This window comes from Azolla caroliniana, unplaced genomic scaffold, assembly GCF_043228905.1.
Source record: "Azolla caroliniana isolate FFs.n. ecotype wild unplaced genomic scaffold, voAzoCaro1.0.p SCAF_17, whole genome shotgun sequence".
Lineage (NCBI taxonomy): Eukaryota > Viridiplantae > Streptophyta > Polypodiopsida > Salviniales > Salviniaceae > Azolla > Azolla caroliniana.
The window spans coordinates 6,207,920-6,217,016 of NW_028230452.1; the positions used below are offsets into that span (position 1 = coordinate 6,207,920).

Here is a 9,097-nt window from a genome sequence, read left to right on the forward strand (position 1 = left end):
TCTTATTTCCTTTCAGAATTTGTTATTTTTTGTTTTCAGATTGATGGTGTCATCTGATGTGTCCAGTCCAGTCCTTACAATCAATTGCAATGCTTCTAGAGGTTGTTCAGTCCTTACAGTATTTACTAGTAATCTACATACTGTAGAGGTAGCTATGATCGCAACCTAGAGTTCAATGCCAGCTTCAATTCTTTCTCTAGGACAGAAGGTATCGATGTAAATGCTCATGATTATGGGAGTGTATAAGCGTTTTTCATTCTTTAAGATGGGTCTCATGTGGTTCAAATTTCAAACCATCGAGGCATGGCTCTATCGGAGTGGAGGAGTGAAGGCCAATTACTCTCTAGAGTGTTGGGAATTTCAATCACCTAATGAAATGAACATGAAATCATCTGGGCTTTCATAAGTACTCATCTCTAGGACGAAGCTCTCTTAAGAATCAATGTTAGTACAGTTGAGTCATAAATGATCTCTTGCATGCATTAATGCAAGATAAAAGGTTATTGTCATATGAGTGGGTCTAGCATACACAAGTGGTTCATTTAATGACATTGACACATCAACATACATGTGTGCAACTCATAGGTAGTGATAGGTGATCTCGGGAAATCATCACAACCTAGATTTTGAAATGGGTTGATTGTCAACGTCTTTGAGCAAGCATCTTTGCAATTAAAGGGTGGAAGGTGAGGAACATTTTGTCTGAATGGTATAGCTTCTAATTACCTTCATTCACCCCTCGTGCAAGAAGAGAAATATAGTGCTTAAACGTGACCTATGTCAAGTTTCCATTTTAGAGACTTGTATACCTTTTAAAGGGATCCTTCAAAGATCTATTATCAAGAAAAGTTTATGATAGTTAACATCAATACGTGGACATATACACAACCACAACTTAAGGGTAGCGATATGTCCTGTTAACATAATCATCAACATAGAGATTGAGATGTCCTCTTAACATAGAGTTGTCAACATCTCCAAGTAGGATATTTGCACTTGAACGGTGGAGGGCGATGAACGTTTTATTTGTAGTTACAAGTTATTTGTATAGTTTGGAGGTAGGCATCACCCCAACCTAGAGTTTAGTGCTAGCTTCCGTTCTTGCTCTAGGCATTGATACATATCACAAGCTTATAAGTGAGCAAGAAACATTCTAGTCTCACATGTGGTCATAAATGCTTTCCATTCATTAATGTCAGGGCTATGTGGTTAAGGCCATTAATTAAGGGATGGCTCGATCTATGCAAGTGAAAGCATGGACACCAACTCAAATCAATTGACATGACATCATATGGCCTTGACAAAGTGCTAATCTCTATTATGAAGCTCTTTTTAACACATCAATGCGAATTTATGTAGACGAGTCATGAACAATATATCTTGTGATAGCCAGAGAAAAGGTAAAAAGTGATTGGTTCCGTGGGAGCTAGCCCAAACCAATGATGGAGAGTACTTTTATATGGGCACCCATGACACCTTGGGAGAGATCTCGTGTTATGAGTCTCGTGTCCCCAAGAGTTAAATACAGAACAAAAGATGTTCTACTTACTTTTTGTATAAAGAAGAGAAAAGGACTCCATTGTTATTAACACCCAACATATATGTATGTATGTATACAGTATAACCAAGAGCTCCAATGGCAGCTTCCTCTGTACCCCATGTGGTTCTGTTCCCAATCCCTGGCCAGGGCCATGTCAATCCCTTCATGGCCATCGCTGAGTTCTTGGCCGCCCATGGCATCATGGTCACCTTCGTCCACACACGGCGCACCCATGCCCTCCTCACCTCTGCTTCCTCCCCCCCACACCTGCAAACCCTAAATCCTCTTCATCCTCCTCCCTCTTCCGCCCATAGTGTTGGCAAGAATGGAGGTGGCATCCGCATTGAGGTGGTTCCCGATGCAATGCCTGCAGATCTCAAGCAGAAGGTCTCATCTGACCATCTGGTGGCATCCATGCCTTTGATGCGAGAAGGCCTGGAATCACTCCTCCGCCGCCTCATGGCGGTGGATCCTTCGCAGAACAACATTTCTCAGCCACCACCGCCGCCGCCGCCTTGTTGCCTCATTGCAGACAGCTTCATGCCATGGTCACATGATGTGGCTGTCCAGTTCAAGCTCCCCAGGATACAAGTATGGACCTCCTCAGCTGCAGTCTTCTCCATAGGCTACCACATCCCTACCCTCCTCCAACGCGGCTATGGCGATGGCTTCGGCCCCACCCATCCATCCTCATCATCCTGCAGCCATGAGCATCTGCAGGAGATTGTGGATTTCATTCCAGGAATCTCGCCCCTTCGTGTTGCCGATCTGCCCCAAGACTTCCGGACTCCCATGTTCCCTTTCTTCGCCTCGCTCTTCGAGCACTGCCAAGCTGCAGAGAGGATTCTGGTCCATACCCTATATGATCTCGAGAAGCCGGCCATAGACGCATTGCGAGAATGCGCAGGTCTACGGCTCCGCACCTTCATGACAAGCAAGTATACTTACAATGGGGGCAACAACAGGAATGAGGCATTGGATCATGGTGTGGCAAAGAGTGCCATCTCTAGCTCTAGCAGGAGCTTGCTTCCCGAAGACGAGTCATGTCTCGAGTGGTTAGCGGCACAAGAAGAGTCTTCGGTCCTTTACATTGCCTTTGGAAGCTTGCATGGGGTGGGCGAGGCAGTGCTCCATAAGCTAGCCATGGCGGTGGAAGCAAGTGGTGTGAAGTTCCTATGGGTTCTACGGGCCGACCAAACATCAGATAGCGGAGATAATGAGAGAAATGCCGAGAAGAAGAAGACTATGGGGCCCGTGGCATTGCCCCAAGGATTCGTGGAGAGGACTAAGGAGAGGGGATTGGTCATATCGTGGGCGCCTCAGCGGGACGTGCTTGCCCACAAGAGCGTGGCCGCCTTCCTTACTCATTGCGGATGGAACTCAGTGCTAGAGAGCCTCTCTAACGGCGTGCCCATGCTAGCGTACCCCATTGGCGGTGAACAAAACACGAACCTCAAGTACCTGGTCCACGACTGGGGCGTGGCATTGCCACTCGTTGTCCCTTCTTCTCCTACTCCGTCTCCCGGTGCCATGTCTTTGGACCGGACTGCAATGGAGCAAGCGATCCGTACTATAATGAAACCGGAAGGTGAGGAAGCGTCTCGTCTCAAGTCCCGAGCCCTTCTTTGGAAGCAACTGGCCATTGACTCCACCTCTCCCCCAAATGGAACCTCCATAGCTGATCTCCTAACCCTTGTCCACGACTTAAAACATGGAGAGCTTAAGTTCGAAATGAAACGTTAGAATACATAGAAACCATCTTGTATTGAAGTTTGGTGTACTAGAGTTATGATTCCACACCTAGTCCATGTAGTGTTTATTAAAATTACTCTAGGGATTGAATTTGAATTTGATTTGCCCCCTTCTAAGCTATTAGACTATCAAGAGATGGACAAGTGTTCAAACCCTACCTTTAACACATCTTTAGGCTAACCTATCATGCCATGGGTTTCCAAACTCTACCTTTGACACATCTTTACTACATTCAACAAACGCCAAGCTATATAAGGCCATGAACTGAAGGTCAAGGTTTCAAATCCTCTCTTTAACGGATTGTTAGCACATCCAATAAAATGCAAGAGGTATCAAAACAAATCATCTTAAGATTTAGCCCAATCTCTCTCTCTCTCTCTCTCTCTCTCTCTCTCTCTCTCTCTCTCTACGGTGACAGTATACAATTATATTAATATGTGTAAAAGAAATATGTACTACTTACAATGGGTATCATAATGGTGTATGGGCACTACTAACTAGTACACTAGAAGTGGAACATATTGAATTAGCAATAGGTAAGACGAACACTCCATTGAGTAAATAAATTTTATTTGTTCAAATAAAGTGAAATTGTCACACTAGTACAACTTTTGTAAATATGCTTTGATTTCATGCCTACCATCAAATAGAAAAACATTATGCACATCCCAATTATGAAGTGCTCCCCAAGATCTCAGAAATAAAACTATCTTTGATTTTGGGTGAAGTTGTGTGAATTGTGTTTACCCCCATTAAATTTTTTTTTCTTGAAAATATATCCTCCATTGATATTAGAATTACAGTGGCCGGAGGCCTTAATACAAAATAGTCCAATCATAGTATGAGCCATACGTACCATACGCGCATTCTCATTCGAGAATGTTTCAATCATTCGAGTATGATAAACACCCTCAAAGTATGGTAAATACCATACTTTTGTATTCATTATTTATTATAAGGTAAATTGTCTTTTTAAGGTAAGAAAGTTAAGCTAAAAAGTGTAAAAAAAAACACAAGAATGTTTTGATAACATACGCATTCGTATGAAAAAGAATGTTTGCCAATGCATTCAAGTATATTACGTACTATGAGTCCAAATATTACATATGACCATAGTCAATCTTTATAGGTAAAGATAAGTAAGAAAAACACGTAGCCAATCTTTAGAGACAAAGAAAATACAATGAAGCCATATCCGTCTCCAAATGAATAACATGAATAGTCCAACCTCCAGAGAAAACAAACCACCAAAATAGCCAGCTTCTCAAAAGCACGCCTCAACCTTTCACTCAAACATGCCAACAAAATCAACTAGCTTTAGAAATCTTGGAATGTGATGAAAACTTTGCCAATGACTTCCAATGGCTGGAGTCGAATAATGTATTCCAATGTGTTGTTGTGTACAAAATGATTTCAAAGAAACAATTGTAAAGGGGTGCTGATAGCATTAAAATCTCCGAGCTTCAAAGCATGTACTCTCGCCGACCCTTAAGAATATGGTTCCAACTCCACACCAACACTCATAAACCAGAAAAGAAAATGATTCTACTCTCCTCGTCCCCTCATGAAAGTATGATTCATCCCCCAACAACCTCATCACTCATCCTTATCAAATAGAGAGAATATGCTTCCTTTTCCCCATCCAACATGTCGCCGATTACCACCAAAGTCCACATCAACCATCTCGTCGTAGACTAGCAAAGTTTTGTACATACCAACAAACATTATGACACTACTCTCCTGATCCCTCATGAAATTCTACTTCATCCCCCGGCACCATTGTCACTCATCCTTTACAAAATTAGAAATTGTGCTTACCCCCATTGTCTTGGCATCAAATAACATTGTGTGCCAAATTTGAGAAAAATACAAGCAATCAAATATTGTATAAAACGATGAGTACCATCTTCCATTTAAATAGTGCAAAAGAAGCCTCCGCTAATCCAAAAGCAAACCCTCAATCAACTCCAACCTTCCTTAGAAGTGGCAATTTAGAATGCCAACTATGTTTTAAGATCTGCCACTATCCACAATTAGAGTTATGTACTTTCTATTCTTGTTCAACCTTAGGTGATAGCTATGGGAGAGACTCAATGAAGCAATATACAAGAGCTTAGTTGTCACGGGTAGAAAATATACACAAGAGAGTAGAAGATAATCAAAGGGATGAGTTGATTAATTGAAAGACTCCGTAACTGGTGTTGTTCACCTTAATTATAATCTAGGTGAACACACATATTTATACAAGTTTTGAGATTGAATATCTCTAGAATATACCTAAGAAATATCTCTAGAATATACCCAAGAAATATCTCTAGAATACTCATCTAGATTATACGGTCATAGAACATTTTTAGAATATACTAAAGAGCAGAATATTCTATATGCTAGGCTATACAATATTAACATATAATTTAAGGGTTTCCAAATGGTTTATCTAATACTACATATTGGGTGTGTTATAGGTCAGAGGTTCGAGTCACATCCTAAATGTGACATTATCCCCCCTCCTACATCGCCTTCCCAAACCCGTCGCTGGTGGGGTGGTGGAGGGGCCTGACGTCCTGAGATTTGTGAAGGATAATGGGGCTCGAGGAGGGAGACATGAAAAACATCATGAATCCGGAAGTGGGATGGAAGGGCCAGCCGGAAGGCGACGAGATTAATGTGCTCAACCATATGGAATGGTCCCAACTTCTTGTAATCAAGTTTTGCACATGGACGAGTAGTAGAGATGTGCCGTTGTAACAACTAGACCATGTCGCCAACGACAAAGGGTGGAGTGACAGAGCGATGGCGATCAACGTGCTTCTTGTATCGTTCACCATCGAGATGAAGCTCCAAGGATAAGTCATGATGTAGCTCTTCTAAAACCTGGGCTCGACCCTCTGTCGAAGGATTCACAGAAGTGGTAGGGAGTAAACCATAGTTTGCAAAGAAGGGAGTGACGCAAGTAGATGGATGAAGAGAATTATTGTAGGCAAATTTTGCTAGTGAAAGTAAGTTGACCCAATCATCTTGTTGGTAACTAACCGAGCACCGAAGATATTGCTCAAGGATTTGGTTGATGTGCTCCGTCTGACCGTTAGTGTGAGGGTGATAGGCGGAGGACAACTTGACCGAGATGCCTAAAGTTTGTAGCAGGCGCTGCCAGAAGTGAGAGACAAACTGGGGTCCACGATCAGAGTTGATATCATCGGGGAGGCCATGCAAACAGACGACATTATGAGGAGTAGATGTGCCATTCCTTCGTCGGAAATGGTTTTAGAGCATGGAGTGAAGTGAGCCATCTTTGTAAACCGATCAACAACGACCAACACCGAGCCATAACTATTGGCCAAAGGTAGATCGGTTATGAGGTCCATAGAGATAGAGGCCCAGGGACAACTAGGGCATGGAAGCGGGTGGAGCAAGCCATATGGCCGATGACGAGCAACTTTGGAGTGAGCGCAAACCTCACAAGTCTAACTTAATATGTTATACTATACAATATTAACCATATACAATGTACGTAAAACTTAAGGGTTTCCAAATGGTTTATCTAATACTACATATTGGGTGTGTTATAGGTCAGAGGTTCGAATCGCATCCTAGATGTGACATTAGTAGCTACTTGTAAAAATTGTGTTTGGCTTCGTAAACAACAATAAACTCACAATTGCTCTTGCATTAATGTAATATTTTGTAGTGTTAAACCCATAATTAAGTGGGATGATAGGAATCAACAATGAATCTGGGTCAAGCCTAAACTAAGTTGTTAAACCAGTTTAGCGGTTCTGTTTGACTTCACTAAGCGTTGAGCCTCTTTAAACGGTTGGAGATCGGTTCAGTTTAGCTTGAGCTTGTCAAACATACTCAAATTGGTTAAGCTGGTATGGTCATTTTAACTTTTTACTAGTGTTAATTGGGTTAGTAGTTGAGAGCTGACTATTGACATAAACATGAGAGAGAGAGAGAGAAATAGATAGATAGATTCTATTATCGTATTCGGAGGTCAAATATAACCTATGCGAACAAAAAATATACATTTCACATGATATGTGTGAAAATGAGTAGCGACACTTGATATTCAAGAACTTTATTGATTGATGGTTCAATTGAGAGTGCACATTGTGGTTGTGCGATAAATTCGTGCAAGGATTGGGCTTGATCGAAGATGTGTGGAAAGCATGGTCGAAAGAAAGAGTTAGAGCATGCATAGTGCATGACGACACCTTTTGTGTAGCTCAGAGCACCTCTTTCTATCGAGCTCAAAGCACCTGCTATGATTGTCAAGCTGCATCCTAAATGCCTTCTATCGATGACAAACTGAGTAGTAAATATTGCATTTTACTTTTGAATGCACACATGTGCACATACTTTCGTCGATGCATCCTTTTCTTTTTAGTAACAATTTTATTACTAGTGGGAAACCTCAAAGTGAGGTGAAAACCCACAAAGAATAAAGAAAAATATACAAGTGTCGATTAGACACTAAAGAGCTTAAAAGCACTCAAAGAAAAGGTTGTAAATTTGGAGTGTGATGTCTCTAAGTTGCAGACATTCAAATAGAGATTGCTTGAGGGATTGCTTAAAGAAGCTAGCTTCATGCAGTTGGTTTCGATCAAAGACCTTATTATTGCGGGCTATCCAAATGGTCCAAAGTGCCCAAAATCATGTCCATTGGAGAAAATAGGCATTGTCGGATAGGGCGCATGGAATTTGTCCAAATATCCAAAAGTGTTTACCAAACCTTCGGCCAGGAAATCTGTGATTGTTAAGAGTCTATTACTAATCAATAGACCAAACTAAAGTAAAAGAAGGAAAATAGAATGGATAGAAGAACCTGTTCCACCCGACCACCCCTGACTATGATGTAGACATAGCCAACCTACCACCGACGTCCCATACCACCGTATATTAGGATGACTAATACCTTGAAAGAGATAAACACGATCGTCGAGACGAAAGCCTAGCCCGCACCACCGGTGTCTAAGACAACAGCCTTCCGACGTGATGTGATTATGAGGGTAGCTAAGCCTCATATTTATACCTTTTTCTAGGCCCCTTGAATAGATGTGCCTTTCTAAAAGGCTCTCCATTCATTGGTTGTCCAAATCATGATAGTGCATGCACTTATCATTCCTTCTATCCAATCATTAGTCCCCTTTTTAACATTAGTGAACATACCCTTCACTAATGTAAATATTGGTGACCTAGCCTCACCAATGTTATGTGTACATAACATACTCCCCTACTTCAAAAGATTGCACTCTTGCAATATAAAGTGAGGAAATTGTGCCTTAAGAGTATGCTCGCGTTCCCATGTGGCATCATCAATAGGTTTATCCATCCATTTGATCTTGAATAGCCGAATCTCTTTAGAATGTAAACGTTTAGTACGAGAATCAAGAATTCGTTCAGGAACATGAGGTTTGTAAGAAAAATCTTCTAATGTTACGAGATCTTGGATTGTGATGGTGTTATCACCAGAGCCTAAAAATGGTTTTAGACGACTAACGTGAAAAATAGGGTGAATACCAACGTTACAGGGTAAGGCAAGGTGATAAGCAGATGACCGAACCCGCTTAAGGATTTCAAATGGGCCACAATATCGTGGGGCTAACTTAGCGCACTTGCTCGTAGAAAATGACGTAGAGTCAGTAGGGACATGCAAAAAAAACTTTTTGACCAATATTAAATGCACGAGGATGTCTATCCTGATCAGCATAAAATCGAGCATGATCTTGAGCTGTCTTGACATTCTATTTGGCAATATGAAACATTTGGTTCATGTCTTGCAAAAAATTGCGTGTGCTGTCTAAT

The 9,097-nt window shown here is 41.5% G+C and overlaps 1 protein-coding gene across 1 annotated transcript; it reads left to right on the top strand.

The window, feature by feature from the left end:
- Positions 1–1,611: 1,611 nt before the first annotated feature.
- LOC147853011 (UDP-glycosyltransferase 85A7-like) lies at positions 1,612–3,657 on the top strand. Its single transcript, XM_087333618.1, has one exon. The coding sequence runs from the start codon at positions 1,637–1,639 to the stop codon at positions 3,281–3,283; it is 1,647 nt and encodes a 548-aa protein (XP_087189744.1). The 5' UTR covers positions 1,612–1,636; the 3' UTR covers positions 3,284–3,657.
- Positions 3,658–9,097: the final 5,440 nt, after the last annotated feature.